At 34.6% G+C, this 22418-nt stretch overlaps 1 protein-coding gene across 1 annotated transcript in view; it reads right to left on the reverse strand.

The window, feature by feature from the left end:
- LOC120427919 (neuropeptide CCHamide-2 receptor-like) overlaps positions 1 to 22418 on the reverse strand; it is a 52922-nt gene that overhangs the window by 11889 nt on the left and 18615 nt on the right. Inside the window, exon 2 of the mRNA XM_039592857.2 lies at positions 2455 to 2805. Within this exon, the coding sequence (XP_039448791.1) occupies positions 2455 to 2783 (329 nt within the window). The 5' untranslated portion in view covers positions 2784 to 2805. The remainder of the gene's footprint in view (positions 1 to 2454; positions 2806 to 22418) is intronic.

Below are 22418 nucleotides of genomic sequence, written 5' to 3' on the forward strand. Positions count from 1 at the left end.
AATATTTTTATCAAAAAGCTTGTAATTTTTTTTAAATAAAGATGCATCGTTTTCAATTTGTTGCCATTGTTAATTCTAAATAAAAAAAATAGTACAACGCTTAGAAAATTCTATACCGTTTTCATTTCAAGACTTAGAAAAACAGACAAATAGTTCCAGTTAGCCTGTATTTTTCAACTGAAGATATCGGGATTTTCAAAAAATCAAAATTTTCCAATCTTTCGAATGAAAATATTTTCTAAACTTCAAAATCAAACGTAATATTTGAAAAGGGCACGATAATATTTTGTAGCCTTCCAAAAATAACCCAATCAAACCGTGTAATGTAAATATTTAATGCTTTCACCCGAAGCATTTTTTTGATAATACAGTAAGTTTCAAAGTATAAATACCAAAAAAAACAAATTAACGTATTTTGAAAATACTAAAACATTAATAAAGTGCTATGTGTAACAAACGAAGCAACATTTTGTGGGCTTTTTTACATTTATTAGAGTTATTTTTTGTGAAAAACTCAAATTTTTGTTGTGGTAATCAACTAAATTTTTCACAAAATATTGAAATTTTTCGAAATTCCATAAATTTTTATAAAACGAAATTGTTTATAAATTTTTTTATAAACAATTTCGTTTTATAAAAATTTTTTTCACATTTTTTTTGAAATTCTCATATTTCTGAAATCCGGACACTTTGTAGCATATCATTTTTGTTATAGCCCGGAAAACATCATGTTATAAGACTGGTACGAATTTTATATAATGTTTTTGTCAACCCCCACAAAATTGCCCCAAAAAAATAGGGGGCAAAAATAATATTTTTTTCAAAACACTTCAAAATTTCATTAGAAATTTAAGTGCAATCAGCTGAAATTAATTAAAAGTGCATTGCAATGTTGTTTTAAACATCTTTTGAATTTTTGAAATTTTTCGATGATTAGTATCGCAAAAAGTTTTTTTTTCGCTATTTTTTTAGTTTTCGTAAAATCTCACTTTTTTTGAAAACTAATGATGGCAAAACAACTGAGCTAGTGTGAAATGCATGATACAGCGATTTTACTGGAAAAAAGTATGATTTTGCGCAGCACTTGGAAGTACATGGTGTACTTTTCAACAAAAATAGATGAATCCCGCATAGTTCGGTTTTTATATGTGAGAAACTTATTTCGGATTTTAGTTCATAGGACAGAGTGCAGCGCAAAATCAAACTTTTTTCAGTAAAATCACTGTATCTCACCAATAGTTCATTTTAGTTTGAGGTTTACATTGATTAATATGTAAAATTGTCCGGGAAACACGATGGTGATAAAATAAAACAAATAAAAATATAAGGAATTGGTCTTAAAACGTTAAAATGTAATATTAGTGGGCATTTAAGGGTTAAAACTTTATTTTTACCTAATTCCTTGGACAATTTTCTATAAAATTGAACTTGTAGAAAGTCTTTTGCTCAAATAGTTGCAAAGTTATGATTAAAAAAAAAGTTTTTTAGAATATCGTCAAGAAAGAGGGTGGTGCCAAAAATAGAGGGATGGTCTACTCAGCACCAAACTTGGGATTTCTGTTAACTATCGATAGATAAACGTCCCCTCCAAGTTTGGTCCAAATCGGTGAAGGTCGAGTCCAAAAGTGTACTCAGTTGACCTGGAATGACCCATATGTCTTTTCTAACAATTTTTTATCATCAAATCAAATTTTTACATAAAATACCATTTTTTTGCGAAAATACTGAAATCTTCATAATTCACAATTGGGCAATGGTAAAAAATGTGAAAATGCCTTTAAAATATTCAAAATATGGTTTACTGTCCTTCTGATAGTCATCTACAAAACTACTCACATCCGTCGGTGAGAAAAATTTACTACTAAATAAAATATGAATTAACAAGGAATCCATAAAGTGGATTTATTAACATAAAACATATATTTCTGTTGGGTAGTGCAATCCTTCAACCAGAGTCAATCGTTAAGAAAAGGGTACGCCCTAACATCCGGACCGGAGATTTCCCAGCAGCCTTGTTATCATCGAGGCAAATACCCAAGTCTGGAAGGTACCTTCCAGTGCACGTGATTTAGTGACTTTCTGCAAATTCCAGTTGTAGGGAAATATTTGGCCTACAACAACGAAATATTTTCTCGTCCGACAAAAAAAAATAAACCAGCAAAGATGTTGACTCAGTATCGGAACACTTTATTTCCCCAGAGAACCTGCTGGTTGCGGGTTCGGAGAGTGAGAAAAGGTCATCAATTGTGTTTATTTTGTTGCGAACGGATGGAATGCAAACAATCAGGAGTAGAACCTCGGCAACTGTAATTTGTTGTTCTTCGGGGAAGTTATTAAACGATGTCTGGGTCTTAATAGAGACGATTGATTAAATTTAAAACATATTGCAATCAAACTTGTTGGTCTTTCGCTTAGAGACATATCTCTATAATTAAGCCCATTTGAAATACTTACGTGTTTGGAATGTTCCGCATCGCTCGATGCCGTAGGAAGATGACCACCAGCGTCCCGTTGCCGAGGATGCCGACGAAGAATATGATGGCAAATACCACCGGAATCACGTACGTCTCGAGCCGCTCCTCGTACGGTTCGTACTCGGTGACCTGATCGATGGCCACATCGAAGGCCACCGTCACGTCGGTGGGCTCCAGCATCCTCACCGATTTCTGGATCCGGTTCGAGCCGGTAATGTCCTCGACGGTGGCCAATACCTGCCGGTCCAGGTACTGGACCAGATCTACCGGGATGAGTTCCGTCACATTCAACGGATGGGGTGACTCCATGGGAGAAAAAAGAGGGTTTTTTCTGAAAAGAAGACAAAAGATAAAATTATAAAGCTCATTACTATAACATCCCAAAGCATTTCCAATCATTTCCAACATTGATTTCTCATTTCCTGTTGTCTATCGGGCATAAAAGCTAAAACTGATGGTGACAGCAGTTCAGCTGTTGTTTACTGAACGCGAGGAAGTTGAGACAAATGGCTGAACGCAATCCATTTGTGTCTGTAACGGCTGGCAACCATCATGAGCTTTGATGTAGAGATATGCTCAATTCCATGCTGCTGGGCAGGAAGCTCTATAGAAGGGTATAAATCGTAAAAATAGAAGACCGAGATAGCTTGATTCCACAAAACACAAGGACCACAGGCATTTCCGGTTCCATGTAACATGAACAGATGAAGCTTTGCGGCAAATGAGCGCGGAAAGTTGGAAGTTTTTCGACTCAGAGATCTCAGTGCATCATTGACTATTACATTTAGAAAATTGGGATCGTTCAAACATTACAGCTCACAACATTTAATATTATTAGTAGTTCTAGTTAAAATTGTAGATATCTTGCCATGGTTTCAACAAAGCTGTTTATAAAAGCATCATTCATCTGTTGTTTTTCAATCTTTAAAGTTTCGATGAAAAAAAAAGTTTTTTTGCAACAAAAAAACTTTGTGCTGTATATTGTACATTGAAATTTCATCAAAACTGTTCAATCATGCTCAAAGTAATGATCAACGCAGGAAAATGCATTTTAAATTGTTTACAGTTGATTGCACGTTCAATTTCATTTAAATTTGGAAGTTTTTAGAGAAATTATTATTATTTAACTTTTTTGCACTCACATAACTTTTTCTTAAGTTAGTAACCAGCCCTTTTCATGTCGTAATTTGAAAAAAAATATCTTCGAAATTCAAAATATTAAGGAGAAGAAAATCAATGCAGAATTTTCTAAATACAGTTGATGACAGAATTATTTAATTCACAACAAAAATCTGTTCATTTAAAAAATCAACATGCTGCGATTTTTTGTACTATTTAATCAGACTGAAACTTTTTTGGTGCCTTCGGTATGCCCAAAGAAGCCATTTTGCATAATTAGTTTGTCCATATAATTTTCCATACAAATTTGACAGCTATCCATACAAAAATGATGTATGAAAATTAAAAAAAATCCTGTATCTTTTGGTGGTGTCTTCGGCAAAATTGTAGGTATGGATAAGGACTACACTGAAAATAATGATACACGGTTGAAAAAATTTGTGGTTTTTAATTTAACTTTTTGATACTTTTAAAATTAAAAGACGTATCGTTTGATGCACATAACGGGAGCTTGTTTTTTGATGGAATTTTACATCTTCACCCAAAATTAAAGAACGAGGCGAAAAGAAACGTGAGGAAAGTGCTATTTGGCGAGAGTATAGTCCTCTCGCGTGTTCATTCGTTCAATGGAACAGTTCATCCTATTGAGTGGCTTATATGGACAAATGACCGCCACTTAGTCACCGAACCATGGTGGCTCATATGGCAAAGGCACGGTTCAATATGCCGAAGATCTTGGGTTCGAGTCTCGGTAGTCCTACCGGCACTTTTTTTTATTGATGAACTTTTTTTTGAAGATGAACCCATGAGTAAAGTACTCTCGGTAATTTCGGAATTTATCCTCTCAGTCCGCACACAGTACCATTTTACTACCAAATCGTGCTCTTTATCCTCTCGTATGCCGATGTCCAGTTCTGGGTGTAAGTACCGTCATCTGGGGCGAAACGGGACACATGGGGCGAATTGGGACACAATATTTGGATATGTTTACAGCAATTCCATTTGAAAAGAGCCTAAACCGAAAAAAAGTTCTCCGATCGGGCTCAAAATTTTTCTGGGGGTTCCTTGGCCAAAATAATTAGACCCGTATTTTTTTTTGTTTGGCCATTAGGGTGACCTACATCGTGCTAGGGTGGTTCGAAAAATGGCAATTTTCATCATTTTTCGCAAAAACCACTTTTTTCGAAAAATCATGCCTCTGCGCCATTTCATCCGATTTAAGCTGTCTTAGACGCAAAAGAAAGGTGATGAGTTTGGCTATTTGAGAAAAATAGTAAGAAGTTCCAAAAATCTAGCTTAACTTTTGAAAAAGTCGTATGAAAACTTAAAATGGCGTTTTGACCGAGTCTGGACCAAAGAGCCTATGTCTGAAAATATTTTTATCGGATTCCTCGGAAAATTTCACATAACTTATCAAAAAATTGGCGATGTCGAACCGTATGTTTTGGAGATATGATTTTTTGAAAATAAAAACTGCGTTTTTCGACGCGCCACGCGGAAATCGGCAAAAAATCAACTTTTTTCACTAAAACTGCGATAACTTTAAAATTTCAGCGATGACCTATAGATGTTTGGGTATCAAAATTTTTGTAATTGAAAGACGCAACTTTTGGTACCATAACATCTATAGGTCATCGCTGAAATTTTAAAGTTATCGCAGTTTTAGTGGAAAAAGTTGATTTTTTGCCGATTTCGTCATTTTCCCGTTTTTGCGCGTGGAGCGTCGAAAAACGCAGTTTTTTTTTCAAAAAATCTTATCTCGGAAACGTACGGTTCGACATCGCCAAATTTTTGATATGTTATGTGAAATTTTCCGAGGAATCCGATAAAAATATTTTCAGACATAAGCTCGTTGGTCCAGACACGGTCAAAACGCCATTTTAAGTTTTCATAGGACTTTTTCAATAGTTTAGCTAGATTTTTGGAACTTTTTACTATTTTTCCCAAATAGCCAAACTCATCACCTTTCTTTTGCGTCTAAGACAGCTAAAATCGGATGAAATGGCGCGGAGATATAATTTTTAGAAAAAAGTGGTATTTGCGAAAAATGACGAAAATTGCCATTTTTCGAACCACCCTAGCACGATGTAGGCCACCCTAATGGCCAAACAAAAAAATACGGGTCTAATTATTTTGGCCAAGGAACCCCCAGAAAAATTTTGAGCCCGATCGGAGAACTTTTTTTTTGTTTAGGCTCTTTTCAAATGGAATTGCTGTTTGATTAGTTTCGGGCAAAAAAAACTGCTGTCCCTATTCAGACTGTAGTCCCGATTTGCCCCAGATGACGGTATTTTGAAAACGGTGCACTTTATCAAAAATTCTGTTAAGTTTTTTTGATTGAAAATTTGATTTTAGATTAAAAACTGAAGTCAAAAAAAAATTATGACTAAAACTATTATTTTCCTAAAACCATTGTCCCAACGTTGTCGCAAAATAGTTTTCTTCCAGTTAGTTTTCCTTCAGTTAGTTTTCCTTCTGTTAGTATAACTCGCCTTCGCACAAAGCCGTCGTTTCTGGATTGCACCGAAAGCAAAGACCGCCCCAGCAGCTGGACACCGAGTTGCGGCTGAGGACAAAAAGCAAAGGCCAGCAGAGCCAACCAAGACCCCTACATAATCCCCCTTCCCTTCCCACGCCTTGTCTTTAACATCAATCCCTTCCCTACTAACCCCGAGTAGGCCGCGGGTAATCGGCTCCCCTCCCACTAACATTTACACACAATATCCTCTGTAATTATTAAGCCAAATGTAATTACAAAAGCCGACTCGGTCCTAACCAGGTCAAAAGACCTAATAAAAATAATTTTATGAAAAAAAAAAATGGTGGCAATTTCTTTCTCTATGGCTCAAAAGTTACGTTTATTTCCCTAAAACATATAAAACAAATAAAACATACCGATTTTCGGAGAAATTAGTGTCATGATTCCAAATCCGGACACTTAGTAGCATATCATTTTTGTTTTGGCTGGCAAAAAATGTAATAAGTTAGAAATGTAGAAATATCATCAGGATGTCGTACAAACAGTCAATTTTAAGAGAATGCATGCAAAATATGTCTTTTCTAACCATTTTTCATCAGAATTTCAAAATAAAAAAAATAAATAAACCCGAAAAATCGATTTTTGGTCATAATTTGGTAATAAATAATTATTTTACATGGAAACCCAAAAAATGATTAAAAAATGATTTTTCGATACTTTGGCTTAATTATGAGGGCAGATTCAGATTCAGCGGGCAAAATTACATGGAAAAACACATATTTGTACCATTTTCAATTTTCATTAGGGTGGTCCCATATTATATTCCCTTGAAAATTAGACTTTTTTGAATGAAGATATCTCGAGTTTAAAGAAAAACACCTCTGAGATCTCTTCTTTCAAATGCAACCTGGTGCTTAAAATTTGGCTTGCGCCTTTTCGAGATATTTATGTTTTAAATTTACATCTTTTTGCTTTAAAATGGCTGTAACATTTGACCCTTAAGTCCAAATTGACATGTCAACAAATAAAAATGATCGTTTTTTAGTTCTCTAAAAGTGCTCCCAATATCACTTTTCTCTAAAACTTAACCCTGAATTGCCACGTTCAAAAACTGATTTTTGAAGTTTTTGCTCAGGGGCTTTCTATAATTTTGGTCATAGAAGGCGTAGATTACGAGATAACAACTTTCTACAAGACAAAAAAAAATCCCAAAAATGTTCCTGTAAAGTTAGATTCCCAAAATCACCCTAATCGTGAACCACCCGAATTTTAAACCAAACCAAAAGTTGCCCCTTTCTATTTGTAACAACTCTTCTGAAGACACTAAAGCTCCAAAATTTTACAATTTTTCGGAAAATCCATTTTCCACTAGATTTTGCGATCTGGACCATTGTGCATTGCTACGAACGCCTTTGAAATGTTTCACAGTTTTGGTAAACTCATGTTTTCATTTAATTAAATAGTTTTGGCATTGGCTTGGTTTTGACAATAATTACGCGAACTTATATTAAAATAATTCATAAAACAAGATGATGTTTCCGGGTTTCGAAGCGTCCGGAAATCCAAATCATGACGTTAGTCCTCACCAGTCGCCTGGGTTCGATCCCAGACGGTCCCGGTGGCATTTTTCGAGACGAGATTTGTCTGATCACGCCTTCCGTCGGATGGGGAAGTAAATGTTGACTAATCTAAAAAGGTTAGGTCGTTAGCTCACTCCAGGTGTAGGAGTCGTCTCCCTGGGTCCTGCCTCGGTGGAGTCGCTGGTAGGCAGTTGGACTAATAATCCAAAGGTCGTCAGTTCGAATCCCGGGGTGGATGGAAGCTAAGGTGTAAAAAGAGGTTTGCAATTGCCTCAACAATCAAGCCTTCGGACACTTAGTTTCGAGAAGGAATCTCGTAATCGAGAACGCCAAGGCAATGCTGTAGAGCGAATAATTTGATTTTTTTTTTTTTTTTTTGACGTTAGTCCTCAATAATACCTTCAACACCAAATCGATCCGGAAAATTCCTTCAAAAGCTACAGTTTTTCGAATATTTACGAACCATTTTTGTGTGAACAGCTGCTGAGTTTTCTAAAGACTTGTATGGGTGAGCAAACGGCACACAATGGTTCATATTTTGAGTCAAATAAAAAATACAAAAAAACGTTCGCAATCGGCCAGTTTCGTAGAGAATTCGATGAAATTTATTTTCCAAAAGTTACACGTTATATGTAGTTCTAAATCTATATCTTAATCTAAATTTTAAATTTATAAAAAATGTAATATATGAATAGAAATTAGGTAAATAAAATAAAAAGAGAAGAAAAGACAGTAAAAAAAGCAATTTCAATCAAATGAAGCAAATAACGACAGAAATTATATGTTTACCTCACTGCAGTCAAAACTGATGCTGCAAAATATGTTCATTTTTTTACCGATTTACGGCTTACATCAATTTACTTTTGATGTTTATATTTCCGCATGAATGCTTAATTACTGAAAATCTTATTGCGAAGTTTTGTTCGAATAGACACTATACTAAAAAAAATCATCAATTTTTGAAATGTGTTATAATTTTCTGGCAAGTAACTAATCTTTTCGCCACGTTTGGCTCATTTAAAAGTAATGATGTGCCTAAAATGAGTATTTCTTAACATGATTTAGCACCCCGCAGACAGGACATTTTTCCCGCGAAACAAATTTTCCACCATTTATCATGACCATTGTTGCGTGCTGCACAGAAAAAAATATGTGAATTTACTCGACACGGAAAAAATGAATCACATGTAAACTCAGTTGATGTAAACTTGAGATTCGACGTAAACGGTTGAATCACATGTAAAATCATGTTTTTACGTGTAATTTGTTGCAAATTTACATTAAATTGCATTTAAATTTCAATGTTTAATGACGTGCAAAGGTGTTACATCATAAATGATGTAACATTCGGAAATATTTTTTTGTGTGTGCCACCACACCAGCGCTGGTGGGGGGGAAAGCTTTTTCAAATGCAAACATTTGTCGTTCATATTCACAGGGACCCGCTAGGTCGGAAGATCCCATTAAATGATACCCAGCCAGGGCGAAACCACGTACCACGTCGATGTGGTCCGCTGAACTTTTTGGTTGACGATGAATTCGTCATTTTCCACGTGGGGTGGTCCAGTGGTGGGGCGCTCTGACTATTTGGAATGGGTAATGTTTCGGTCCAAGGGAAAAACCCGCAGTGAAAAATGAAAGTTTTCATACATACACACACACACATTTGAATACGGATATCAATTCTGCACTAAGCTTGAGAGATTATTTATCCTCGAGAAAAAAAAAAGCAGTAACGAATTTTCCCTCCTTTGTTCACATCAGAGTTGGAAAATATTTGCTTTATTGTTCAGCTGATCCGGCCGAAACGTTTCGGTTATTGGCTCCCGTAGAAAAACAAAAACGGGGGGAAAATTTTCCGTTTTTCCTAAACACGAAACTCAAACACTCGAGCCGGCTCGGGATGGATCAAATTTTCCTTTAGCACGAGACAACATTTCAGTTACCAGGCGTTGTTCAATTCATTTGTGTTGTGACGATGTCGTTGGAACTTTTTTTTTTTTCGTTTAGCCCCGCTTCTGTTGACTTTTCCAACTGTTTCTTCAACTCAGCTCAGCAACTCCTTTCAGCTTTTATTTTTTTTCCAACAACGGTGCCAACGAACCGTCGTCAGAGATCAAGTCCTTTTCCCGTGGGCTTCTGGGAAGGTGTGCGTTGAATTGCTCTCCCAGCGTTAGGATTTCCCAGCCCATCCAGGTGGAACATCGTCTTATTGGGAAAGTTTTCTGATGCGTGAAAACCGCAAGGATCGGGAAAACGGAAAGAGTCAACGTGCGTGCCAAGGGACAAAGGCTTATCATTTCGACGATTTGTTTGAACTTATTGGAGCAATTCTCTACGAAATCGGTCTTTTTTCTTCAATTTTAATTTTTGTATTTTTTAATCCGGCTGAAACTTTTTTGGTGCCTTCGGTATGCCCAAAGAAGCCATTTTGCATCATTAGTTTGTCCATATAATTTTCCATACAAATTCGGCAGCTGTCCATACAAAAATGATGTATGAAAATTCAAAAATCTGTATCTTTTGAAGGAATTTTTTGATCGATTTGGTGTCTTCGGCAAAGTTGTAGGTATGGATACGGACTACACTGGAAAAAATAATACACGGTAAAAAAAAATTTGGTGATTTTTTTATTTAACTTTTTATCACTAAAACTTGATTTACAAAAAAAACACTATTTTTAATTTTTTTTATTTTTTGATATGTTTTAGAAGACATAAAATGCCAACTTTTCAGAAATTTCCAGGTTGTGCAAAAAATCACTGACCGAGTTATGAATTTTTTAATCAATACTGATTTTTTCAAAAAATCGAAATTTTGGTCGTAAAAATTTTTCAACTTCATTTTTCGATGTAAAATCAAATTTGCAATCAAAAAGTACTTTACTAAAATTTTGATAAAGTGCACCGTTTTCAAGTTATAGCCATATTTAAGTGACTTTTTTGAAAATAGTCGCAGTTTTTCATTTTTTTAAATTAGTGCACATGTTTGCCCAGTTTTGAAAAAAATATTTTTGAAAAGCTGAGAAAATTCTCTATATTTTGCTTATTCGGACTATGTTGATACGACCTTTAGTTGCTGAGATATTGCAATGCAAAGGTTTAAAAACAGGAAAATTGATGTTTTCTAAGTTTCACCCAAACAACCCACCATTTTCTATCGTCAATATCTCAGCAACTAATGGTCCGATTTTCAATGTTAATATATGAAACAATTGTGAAATTTTCCGATCTTTTCGAAAAAAATATTTTTGGAATTTTCAAATCAAGACAAACATTTTAAAAGGGCGTAATATTGAATGTTTGGCCTTTGTGAAATGTTAGTCTTGATTTGAAAATTCCAAAAATATTTTTTTCGAAGAGATCGGAAAATTTCACAAATGTTTCATATATTAACATTGAAAATCGGACCATTAGTTGCTGAGATATTGACGATAGAAAATGGTGGGTTGTTTGGGTGAAACTTAGAAAACATCAATTTTCCTGTTTTTAAACCTTTGCATTGCAATATCTCAGCAACTAAAGGTCGTATCAACAAAGTCCAAATAAGCAAAATATAGAGAATTTTCTCAGCTTTTCAAAAATATTTTTTTCAAAACTGGGCAAACATGTGCACTAATTTAAAAAAATGAAAAACTGCGACTATTTTCAAAAAAGTCACTTAAATATGGCTATAACTTGAAAACGGTGCACTTTATCAAAATTTCAGTAAAGTACTTTTTGATTGCAAATTTGATTTTACATCGAAAAATGAAGTTGAAAAATTTTTACGACCAAAATTTCGATTTTTTGAAAAAATCAGTATTGATTAAAAAATTCATAACTCGGTCAGTGATTTTTTGCACAACCTGGAAATTTCTGAAAAGTTGGCATTTTATGCCTTCTAAAACATATCAAAAAATAAAAAAAATTAAAAATAGTGTTTTTTTGTAAATCAAGTTTTAGTGATAAAAAGTTAAATAAAAAAATCACCAAATTTTTTTTACCGTGTATTATTTTTTTCCAGTGTAGTCCGTATCCATACCTACAACTTTGCCGAAGACACCAAATCGATCAAAAAATTCCTTCAAAAGATACAGATTTTTGAATTTTCATACATCATTTTTGTATGGACAGCTGCCGAATTTGTATGGAAAATTATATGGACAAACTAATGATGCAAAATGGCTTCTTTGGGCATACCGAAGGCACCAAAAAAGTTTCAGTCGGATTAAAAAATACAAAAAAAATCGAATGACCGAAATCCTAGAGAACTGCTCATTGGGAATCGAAGTTTTCCTTTGATATGGATTTGAAAAAAAGATTATGTGTGTGATATTTATTCAAACTGGGGATTTTTGCTATCTTGTTTTGAGCAAAGCAGCAGGGTAAAGTTTAACGACCAGCAAAGTTCAAACGAAATACATTAATTTCGTATCATTGAGACCTACAAACTTTGAAGTACAGTCCAACCTCGACTGTCCGAAGTCCTCGCAAAAAATCATTCAATATTACGCTCTTTTGTAATGTTAGTCCTTATTTAAAAAATTAAAATATTGTTTTGAAAAAAAATTGTTATATTTCACGAATGTTTCATCTTTTAACATTGAAAATCGGACCATTAGTTGCTAAGATATCGACATTAGAAAAAGGTGGGTGGTTTGAGTGAGACTTTGAAAACATCAATTTTCCATGGCAATATCACAGCAACTAAGGGTCGTATCAACAAAGTTTGAAAAAGCTAAACATAATTCTCTCAAAATTATTTTTTTCAAAGGTGGGCAAACATGGGCTTTCATTTTAAAAAATGAGTAACTGCGACTATTTTCAAAAAAGTTACCTAAAAAAGGCTATAACATAAAAACGGTGCCCTTTTTCAAAATTTCACTAAAATACTTTTTTTATTCTCTATTTTTTTTTTATTAGGTCCTCCTCAGTACCGAGACCTGGTTAGGCCGGGGATCAAATAAACAACATAAAAAAAAAAAAAAACAAAAAGTAAATACATACATTGCGGCAGGAGTTAATCCGCACCGAACTTGCAGGACATGGTGCCGACCACCCTTTCCTGGTCCGAGCGGGTCTTGCAACTCCTCAGCCGCGCGGTGAACTCGTAGAACATCTTCCACAGCTCCCCAAGGAACATCTTACTAAAACACTTTTTGAATGCAAATTCGATTTTACATCGAAAAATTAAGTTGACCATTTTTTGCGACCGATATTTCGTTTTTGTTTGGAAAAATTAGTAGGTATTGGTTCAACAATTCATAACTCTTTCAATGATTTTCGTTCTGGAAATGTCTGAAAAGTTGACATTTGATGTTCCCTAAAACACATCAGAAAATAAAAAATAAATAAAATTTTTTTTTTTTTGCAAATTAAGTTTGAGTGACGAAAAGTGAACATTAAAAACACCACAAAAAATATTTACTGTGTATAATTTTTTTTCAGTGAATGATGCAAAATAACTTTTTTGGGCATACCGAGGGCACCAGAAAAGATTCAGCAGGATTAAAAAAATACCGTAATCTGGGGCGAATCGGGACTACAGTCTGAATCTGGACAGTAGTGTTTAGAGCACTTAAAGCTTTTAAATTTGGAAATAGATGTACACTTTTTGTCGGTCTGAGCCTGTTCTAACCGAAACCAACCAGAAAAATCAAAATACTGTGCTCCAACAAGCTTAAAACTGCTGTCCCAATTCACCTCATGTATCCCAATTGACCCTAGTTTACGGTACATAAAAAAATCTAATGACCGAAATCTCAGAGAACTGCTCTTATGTTTCTTGATCTATTGGTGGTTGAATCTCAGAAACGACATGACAAATTTTAAATTGTTTTGGACATTTTTTCAAAAAATATTGTGGTATTTTCTGAAATGGAAAAAAAAGCATTTCATAAATTAGCACTTTATTTACAATCAAACAATTGATATTTTTAATCAAACATGCAGTGGCTATAACTCGAGCTTAAAAACAATAAAGTACCATCCTGATCAGGCCGTTTCAAATATTTTTTAATAACGTCAACTGGGGCGAATTGGGACACATGGGGCGAATTGGGACAGCAGTTCAAATCATGTTAGAGCATAATATTTTGATTTTTCTAGTTGGTTTCAGATAGAACAGACTCAGACCAACAAAATGTGTACATCCATTTTCAAATTTAAATCCAAGCTTCCCATGCGCCAGTGCCAACGCACACCGCTGGTTTGGTTTTCTAGCTTCGGTACGTGCCTGAACCCATTTGTGTATTGGTATCTTGGTACATCGTACCAGCGCACCACGACACTCTCGGCTCGCCCCATCGGTTTTGTGTCTGGCACTCACCCATGGCATGAACTCAGCGTGCTGTGGTACGCGCCGTGGTATTGAACCCGTTTTGTACCGCCGGCGCATACCACGGCACGTACCTCGGCTCGTGCCGAGTGAAGCACCTTGTTTCATACACCGGGTTCATGCCATGGGTGAGTGCCAGACACAAAACCGACGCGGCGAACCGAGAGTGTCGTGGTGCGCTGGTACGATGAACCAATAACCTCGGTTCGTGTGAGTCGGGTACGGGTGTAAACCGAACAAAGCAGGCGCAAAGCAAACCCGAGGGACAAGTGAACCGCGTGTACCGCACGGTGCAGGGAAGATTGTTTAAATCCTTTAAGTGCTCTATATATAACACTGCTATCCCTATTCAGACTGTAGTCCCGATTCACTTCAGAAGACGGTAGTTGATGTCTCGATTTTTGCGAAAAATATTGTTTGGTGAATAAAAAACCTGAAAATACCTGTTATTCAAATTATTTATTTCAATCCCAAAGCGTAAACATGGTATTTTAATCGTTTCAAGTTGATTTAACTTCTATTTTAAGTGAAAAAATCTAAAGAAATCTGTACTCTCAATTTTTGGATAAGGTCAGAGGGGAGAGTCACAAATTTTGAATAAAAAATGCAACTTCCTATTTGTTTTCTTAATTTTGTCACTATATCATTTGTATTTTAATTATTTCTTTGAAGCTCTATACAATAAAATAATAACAGATATCAGGAATTTATTTTCAGATGAACACGAGATGATAAAAAAACAGTACTACATATTTATCCTAAACAATAACCTCTTCCAGAGGTACAGATTCCTACGAAAATTTACAAATATGACTGCGCAGGCCCAATTAGAGGGGAAGCATGAAGTAAATTGAAATGAAAAAATATTCACTGTATGTAAAATGCTTCTAAAAACAACACAAAGAAAACCATTTTTTGACTGGAACATTATGAATCAAGATTTGAATGTTTTTCTAAAACAAACATGGCCGCCAAATGGCCGACCGAGGATGATGCCTTTCAGAGCTTTTACCCTCTACTGCAAAAATTTTTTTTCGAAAATTTTTAGTGTTCCCGTTTTCAGGAGGTCATTTTGAGCAACTTTTGTTCTACGAAAAACTTTACTTCTCTTGTATCATGGTTTTCTTGTTTCATTTTTAGTATTTTAATTTGCATTAATCTTGTTTAGTTTATTTTTGTTTTTGGTAGTATTTGGCCTATTCTACAACCTGCTATGATTACATTTTGCCTATCTAATTTGTTCATCATTTTACAGTCACTTTTTCAAGTTTTTGCTTGTTTTTCACATTTTCTGCTATGAATGGAACCATTGTCATTTAAATTGTAAAAAAAAATGCGTATAGGCATAGTCTGGGACGCTAGAAAAAGTATTGCATACTTCTTTTTATTTAAAATATAGGAAATGTTAAAAAGTAACACAGCCAAAGTTGACCCCTAAAAAAATGGGTAATTCTCTACCAACTCACACGAAATCGGGAAAAGTTGCCCCGACCCCTCTTCGATTTGCGTGAAACTTTGTCCTAAGGGGTAACTTTTGTCCCTGATCACGAATCCGAGGTCCGTTTTTTGATATCTCGTGACGGAGGGGCGGTACGACCCCTTCCATTTTTGAACATGCGAAAAAAGAGGTGTTTTTCAATAATTTGCAGCCTGAAACGGTGATGAGATAGAAATTTGGTGTCAAAGGGACTTTTATGTAAAATTAGACGCCCGATTTGATGGCGTACTCAGAATTCCGAAAAAACGTATTTTTCATCGAAAAAAACACTAAAAAAGTTTTAAAAATTCTCCCATTTTCCGTTACTTGACTGTAAAAAATTTTGGAACATGTCATTTTATGGGAAATTTAATGTACTTTTCGAATCTACATTGTCCCAGAAGGGTCATTTTTTCATTTAGAACAAAATTTTTTATTTTAAAATTTCGTGTTTTTTCTAACTTTGCAGGGTTATTTTTTAGAGTGTAACAATGTTCTACAAAGTTGTAGAGCAGACAATTACAAAAATTTTGATATATAGACATAAGGGGTTTGCTTATAAACATCACAAGTTATCGCGATTTTACGAAAAAAAGTTTTGAAAAAGTTACTTTTTGTGTTTCTCTTTGTTTCGTCGTCCGTGTCTGTCGCGGGTGACCATGAACGGCCATGATCGATGACGACCAACTTTTTTAAAACTTTTTTTCGTAAAATCGTGATAACTTGTGATGTTTATAAGCAAACCCCTTATGTATATATATCAAAAATTTTGTAATTGTCTGTTCTACAACTTTGTAGAACATTGTTACACTCTAAAAAATAACCCTGCAAAGTTAGAAAAAACACGAAATTTTAAAATGAAAAATTTTGTTCTAAATGAAAAAATGACCCTTCTGGGACAATGTAGATTCGAAAAGTACATTAAATTTCCCATAAAATGACATGTTCCAAAATTTTTTACAGTCGAGTAACGGAAAATGGGAGAATTTTTAAAACTTTTTTAGTGTTTTTTTCGATGAAAAATACGTTTTTTCGGAATTCTGAGTACGCCATCAAATCGGGCGTCTAATTTTACATAAAAGTCCCTTTGACACCAAATTTCTATCTCATCACCGTTTCAGGCTGCAAATTATTGAAAAACACCTCTTTTTTCGCATGTTCAAAAATGGAAGGGGTCGTACCGCCCCTCCGTCACGAGATATCAAAAAACGGACCTCGGATTCGTGATCAGGGACAAAAGTTACCCCTTAGGACAAAGTTTCACGCAAATCGAAGAGGGGTCGGGGCAACTGCTGTGTGAGTTGGCGGAGAATTACCCAATACATTTTTAAAAACATTGTCAAAGTCACGTGAAACAAGTAAAACTTCCAACCCATAAATTTTCTAAAGTTTTTTTTTTCAATGCTTTTGAAAGATCAGAAATTGGCTGAAAATTAGATTTTTAGCGATTTTTCAAATCGAAGCCCGTCTAAAGGCGGGGTTGGGTTGTAGAGGGTTGAGATTCAACTCCTAACTAGAACCCAATCATTTTCTTCGAACTTTCGAAAGCTGGTGTTCTGCGAATCTAACTTGATGTTTAGTTAGCAACACCCGTGTCTAACTGATCCCGAGCAGACGGAAATAACGTTGGAATAACATTTTTTGATATTTGAAAATACTGGGCCAATAACATTTTATGTTATTTATAACAAGATTTGTTATTCGCTGTTATGATTTTTTTGTTATTGAATTGTTATTGTAATAACAGACTAATAACATTTTTGGTTATTCTTCGAACAAATCTTTGTTATTATTTTTTTGTTATTTTAACAACTAATCCGATCATCCCAATAACAGTTGAAGTTATTCTTCCATAACAAAAAATGTTATTCCCAAGTTGTTTTGGCTTTCAACCAATATCAGACCAATAACAAATTTTGATATGATAACATAAACTGTTATTAAACTCTTATGCGAAAATGGATTTTGCATGAATATTCCATAACAATTTTTGTTATTTTAACAGTATTTGTTATTTAAATGGCATAAATTTTGTTATTACCGTCTGCCCGGGATGGCCCTTCTGGCACGACGTGGGTGGAATGCTGCATAAACATCCACCACGTCTTACGGCATGGCAACTTCTCAAATCTACCGGAGGCAATTAAATGTATTTTCTAGAATGGAAACTGATAGAGCTCATAGATACAGACTAAACGGTTGTTGTTGACTTTATCCCTACAAAGTTAGGAGGGTGTGGTAATGGAAGTACAAACCAATCGTCTGCCACTTTTAAACATCAACATTTACAGTTTTTGATTTGATTTTCCCTTAGACAAAATTATCCTAATTTATAAATATTTTTTGCTGGCTCCATTGTCCCTAATAAAAGCGGCCGTAAAAACTCCTAAAATTGGATAAAGAGCGTCTGCCTTTTCCATTTTTATTCCATTTCACGCTTCTCTGACGAGGATTCGCAGGACTCCCCGGATACCACCATAATGAGAGTCTATCGCCAGCTTGTTGCCGAACCAAATTAGCTCTTTGGGTCTCATTCCAGCGGGCAGCATCCTTAATTTCCAAACACACACACACACACACACATCAAGTGAATCAGAATGAATGTATACCTACTTCAAGTCGTTCCGCCCAAAATGACGATTTGCCAAAAAGGACGCAATTGGGTCCCATTTTTCACGCCCCTTTTTGGCCACGACTTTTCCAGAGATTCCACATTTCCGCACACCATCTTGGAGCCCATTAGCAGCGTTCGCCGGGGCCAATTGATGGTGTCGTTCGTTAGTTGCCGCAATATTAGTTTCAATATCTCGATCTGCTCCCGGGGAAAAACTTTTGCCTTTATGTTGCCATTAGGCCTGCAAAATTACGACGCGATTGCGGGGGAGGAGGAACTTACTTATTAAGTCGCTACCACTGCCAAAGAGCAAAGAGTGGGTCTTGCCACAGGAAGTGAGGGCTGCCAAGTGCTGAATGGCCATTGTAGTCGTCGGGCAAGGTCAATTTTGCAACGAATTCCACCGGATACGTGGTCATTACCCATCGCTCCTCATCCCCTTCTCACAGCACAGGGATACACTTCCTAGTGCTTCAATGGCAAAAGAGACCGGATGACAACGGTCTGGCCTGGTCTTGCACGTCCCATGTGGCCTGTAAAATGCAGCAGCAGCGGCGGCGGTTGGCACTATGGTGATATTCGCAGAGTCGTTAAAATTTTACGAGTTGCACACTCTGACGCTTCAAAGCACACTGGACACACTGGATATTGCAATTACTGCCTGGAGCTGCTGGACTCGGAGTACCGGCATGATAAAACGGCTAATGTTTGACCTTGGGGAATGATGGTGGATCTGGATTTCATATTACAACATTATTGACAATTTAGACATAATTGGCACTAACAAAGAAAAGATTCTGTTTTTTTTTTTGTCCCGAATGTCTACCAATACACAAAATGGACACTGAAATTTTTTTTCCCCAAAACGTGTTGTTTTTAAAAATAGAATTAAAGTAGGACCTATGTATTGAATGTTCAATAATAAATTAAACTTTTCTTTCAATTCTTATAACCATACTGTGTTCAAGAAACAAATCAGTCGAACAAAACGTAAAACGTGTACAAACGTACACAAAATTTGGAACCACAATCATTCCTCATTTTGAGAGCGTTTGTTTACATTTTTAAGAACAAATTTTGTTTCTTTTTGGATGTACATTAGATCGTCAGTTTGAATCTCATAGAAAATCATTCTTTTAATAAGATATAAAGGATTTTATATAGCACACTCATTGTTGAACCATTTCGCTGGACAACATATGAACGCGAACGCTACCAGAAATAAAGAACTAACTGCAACATCAACTTTTCTCCAGACTGGAATACATTACAGTTTATTTATGTTTTGGAACTACAGAAAGAAAAAATAGAAAAAATAGGAAAAATATATGATTTTGATTTTTTTATGTTTTGCAACTTTTCATGAAAGCTGTTCTCTGAATTTATTTGAATAATCTTTGCCCATCGATTCTTTATGCCCGAATAAGCCATTCTGCAAATTGGTTTTTCCAATTACAAAAAAAAAATACTAATTGGTTCGAAATCTTTGCCTAAAGAAGAATTATCTCATCGATTTATTCTTCTCCAAAGTTATCGTATATGATCAGGACAATTAAGAAAAAAATGATTAAGTTCTTGAAAAAACTTATTTACAAATATTCTATTAAACAAAACTTTTGACAAAGTTTCTTAAACTGTTTGCATTTTTCTAAATGTCTATTAAACAAAATGTGTCAAATTGTGATCTAACGCAAGCATTGTTTTGGACCAAAACATGAATAAAAAAATAAAAAATAATTAATTCTCATTAAATAAAAAATCAGATTCTTATGTAAAGTTTTACACGCAATCGGACATCTTTTGAGAAACTTCCCCAGAGTTCAACCCGTATTCGAGTTTTAGCCATGTTTAGAAAAACAGTTTAAAAATTTAATTGTCAAAAATAGTATTTTTTAAATATTGTCCTTGTTCGTCCATCTGTACCAAAAATATGTTTGCGCAGAATTTTTTTTTTGGCTTTTTTAAAGCGGTAGTCGTGGTTTTATTATGTATAAAATATTATTTTTTACTAAATCATTATATTCGAACATATTTTTTTCATAGATTTCCAAAGATGCCCAAAAATTTTAACTTGAAAATTATCATAGTTCGAAAATTGTGCACTTTATCATTATGGAAATACAGACAAAGACATTATGATTTAATTTAAAATAACTTCCAAAACTTTTTGAAACTACCAATGCCAATGCAAATATATTGCAAAGTTTTTGTCCCTCGGCTGGCCTGGGTCGAGGGAGAGGGGAGTGTGGGCAAAAAAATAAAAATGAATAAATATTGAAATAACAAGCCATAGTTTCAACATTTGCATAGAAAAAGTACAGTCGACTCTCTGGCTGTCGATCTTCTCGATATCAATATTGCTCCATCTATCGATGAATTCTTCAGTCCCTTCAAACTGCATACTTCGATTGGCTTTATTCCTCGATATTTTCTCTTGCTTGAAGGATTTCTTCCTCGATGCTCCCTTGGATTCTATTTGCTTTAAAAATCTCTTCCGGTTGTCAATATTGTCACTATCTCATGGCTTGCATAGACATTTTTCTTTGCAAAACGAAGCTTTGAAGGGTGTTTGACATTAGTTTGTATTTGTTTGCTGGACGTTGCCATGACTCTCTCCCATAGCTGGGTATCAAGCAAAAAATATTTTCAATCGAGTCTTCATTTTGCATCGTTCTGTAAACTGATGATTCTCTTCCTCGACGGTCCGTTGGATATTGACAACCAGAGAGTCGACTGTACTTTACAAAGAAATAAAATTTAACGAAAACGAACATTATAGCGATAGAGAAAAAAAACATTTTGCGATACTCAACATCGAAAATATTCAAATATTCAAATGATTATTGAATCAAACCGATTCTAAACGCAGGGGAATGCATTTTAAATTGATTTCAACTGATTGCACTTTTAATTTCCCTTAAAATTTTGAAGATTAGAAATATAATATTTTTTCTGCCCCTTAAGTTTCGGCCAATCTCTGAACTGGGGAAGTGACAAAAACTTAAAAAAAATTGGACCAAGTTTTCAAAAAAAAATCATAGTTTGCTTCGAAACTATTTGTCTGTAGCTCCAAAATTAACAAGTAAAAGACGATTTAAGCTCAAAAATTTGTCATGCGCAAATCGAACTGTCAAAATTTGTGAACGTGTTTCTCAAGATGGGATGGAGCTAGTGCGCCTATCCCGGGATTTCTCCAAAACCGGGAATTCCCGAAATTGAAAAAAAAACAAATTTTGGTCTACAAATTCAGATTTTTTGTGGAAATAGATGACAAGTTGAATATTTAGTAATAGATAAGAATGTCAAAGTGTTAAAATTTATATTCGGCATATATGTACAGTTTTTTTTTTAAAAAAAGGTCATATAAACAAAATTTTCAATTTTTGTTTTTGGGTGTTTTTGAATATCCCTGACTCAAGGCGGTATTGAAATCATCCAAAAAGCAAAAAATTAAAATTTTGTTTATAGGACCTTTTTAAAAACAAAAACTTTTGATATCAACATTACTTTGGCTTATTAGGGAAAATTGTTAAAATTTCAGGTTACAAATCAGCAAAATATCTAGCGCTTTACATATTTTCTGTTTTATTTTTTTTCAATTGAGTATTACATTTACGTATATTTAAGATTTGAAATTTAAAAAAATATATCGTATTAAGTTATTTTTCATCATATACTAGAATCTGGGACAAATTTGCACAAATATAACAAATTAGGATAGCTTTTTAATCCATTATTGCTCACTGTTTAGATCCACTTCGGTTATAACAGGAACAGAACAAAACAATTAGTACACCGATTTACAAATTTATTGCTCTTAAATCTCCTGTAACTATACCAGACTGTAGACCCAATTTCCCATTCGCCAATAGTGACTTGTAGATAAAAAAAAATCTACCTTTTCCATTAATGTTATTTACAAAATGTATATACGAAAATATTTATAAAATACTTATTTAATTTGAAATCCAAAGCACAACAAAGAACGAAAAAGATCAATTTTTAATTTCTTCAACGCTATTCAAAAGCTGTCGTTCTTGTTCACACTGAAGTGTACATTATCACCAATTGATATTATTGAGCTAATTCTATGATTGTAAGCTTCTAAAACATATCAAATATAATGAAAACATAGATTTTATGACTGTTTCAAATATTTCCCGGGATCCCGGGAAATCCCGGGATTCCAAAAATATTTTTTCCGTTTCCCGGAAAAGTCAAAACCATAGAAAATTGGACGCCCAAGGATAGACCAAATTGGCTGAAATTTTGGGTGAAGATAACCAAGACATACTCCGTGTGCATGACGGAGCCTGATTTTAAATTTTTAAATTTTTAAAAAATTGGGAAAATCAAA

This window comes from Culex pipiens, chromosome 3, assembly GCF_016801865.2.
Source record: "Culex pipiens pallens isolate TS chromosome 3, TS_CPP_V2, whole genome shotgun sequence".
Classification (NCBI taxonomy): domain Eukaryota; kingdom Metazoa; phylum Arthropoda; class Insecta; order Diptera; family Culicidae; genus Culex; species Culex pipiens.